The sequence below is a fragment of the Octopus bimaculoides genome, unplaced genomic scaffold (genome assembly GCF_001194135.2).
Source record: "Octopus bimaculoides isolate UCB-OBI-ISO-001 unplaced genomic scaffold, ASM119413v2 Scaffold_201692, whole genome shotgun sequence".
Taxonomy (NCBI): Eukaryota; Metazoa; Mollusca; class Cephalopoda; order Octopoda; family Octopodidae; genus Octopus; species Octopus bimaculoides.
The window spans coordinates 1,555-3,632 of NW_026412513.1; the positions used below are offsets into that span (position 1 = coordinate 1,555).

At 40.7% G+C, this 2,078-nt stretch overlaps 1 protein-coding gene across 1 annotated transcript in view; it reads left to right on the forward strand.

The window, feature by feature from the left end:
• Positions 1-235: 235 nt before the first annotated feature.
• The window catches only part of LOC128251527 (mucin-2-like), a gene marked incomplete at its 3' end in the record, with an annotated part of 6,164 nt that continues 4,321 nt past the window's right edge, over positions 236-2,078 (forward strand). The window contains exon 1 of the mRNA XM_052978343.1: positions 236-2,077. Coding sequence (XP_052834303.1) covers positions 295-2,077 — 1,783 coding nt within the window. The remainder of the gene's footprint in view (position 2,078) is intronic.

Here is a 2,078-nt window from a genome sequence, read left to right on the forward strand (position 1 = left end):
ACATCAATACCATCGGCAACAACGTCAATACCATCCGCAACAACATCAATACCATCAGCAACTACGTCAATATCATCCGCAACCACATCAAAACCATCAGCAACAACATCAATACCATCGGCAACAACGTCAATACCATCGGCAACAACATCAATACCATCGGCAACAACGTCAATACCATCGGCTACAACATCAATACCATCGGCAACAACGTCAATACCATCGGCAACAACATCAACACCATCGGCAACAACGTCAATACCATCGGCAACAACAAAAATACCATCAGCAACAATGTCAATACCATCGGCAACAACGTCAATACCATCGGCAACAACATCAATCCCATCAGCAACTACATCAATACCATCAGCAACAACATCAGTACCATCAGCAACACCGTCAATACCATCAGCAACAACTTCAATACCATCAGCAACAACTTCAATACCATCAGCAACAACGTCAATACCATCAGCAACAACGTCAATACCATCAGCAACTACATTAATACCATCAGCAACAACATCAATACCATCATCAACTACATCAATACCATCAGCAACAACATCAATACCATCAGCAACAACATCAATACCATCAGCAACTACATTAATACCATCAGCAATAGCATCAATACCATCAGCAACTACATCAATACCATCAGCAACTACGTCAATACCATCAGCAACAACTTCAATACCATCAGCAACAACATCAATACCATCAGCAACAACGTCAATACCATCAGCAACTACATCAATACCATCAGCAACAACATCAATACCATCAGCAACTGCATCAATACCATCAGCAACTACATTAATACCATCAGCAACAACTTCAATACCATCAGCAACAACGTCAATACCATCAGCAACTACATTAATACCATCAGCAACAACATCAGTACCATCAGCAACTACATCAATACCATCAGCAACAACGTCAATACCATCAGCAACCACATCAATACAATCAGCAACTACATCAATACCATCAGCAACAACATCAATACCATCAGCAACAACGTCAATACCATCAGCAACTACATCAATACCATCAGCAACAACGTCAATACCATCAGCAACTACATCAATACCATCCGCAACAACGTCAATACCATCAGCAACAACATCAATACCATCAGCAACAACATCAATACCATCAGCAACTACATTAATACCATCAGCAACTACGTCAATACCATCAGCAACTACATTAATACCATCAGCAACAACTTCAATACCATCCGCAACAACGTCAATACCATCAGCAACAACGTCAATACCATCAGCAACTACATTAATAGCATCAGCAACAACATCAATACCATCAGCAACTACATCAATACCATCAGCAACGACGTCAATACCATCAGCAACAACATCAATACCATCAGCAACTACATTAATACAATCAGCAATAACATCAATACCATCAGCAACTACATCAATACCATCAGTAACAACGTCAATACCATCAGCAACTACATCAATACCATCAGCAGCAACATCAATACCATCGGCAACAACGTCAATACCATCAGCAACTACATCAATACCATCGGCAACAACTTCAATACCATCGGCAACAACATCAATACCATCAGCAACTACGTCAATACCATCCGCAACAACATCAATACCATCGGCAACAACATCAATACCATCGGCAACAACGTCAATACCATCGGTAACAACGTCAATACCATCGGAAACAACGTCAATACCATCGGCAACAACATCAATACCATCAGCAACAACATCAATCCCAACAGCAACAACGTCAATACCATCGGCAACAACATCAATGCCATCAGCAACAACATCAATCCCAACAGTAACAACGTCAATACCATCAGCAACAACATCAATACCATCAGCAACTACGTCAATACCATCGGCAACAACGTCAATACCATCAGCAACAACGTCAATACCATCAGCAACTACATTAATACCATCAGCAACAACATCAATACCATCATCAACTACATCAATACCATCAGCAACAACGTCAATACCATCAGCAACTACATCAATACCATCAGCAACTACGTCAATACCATCAGCAAC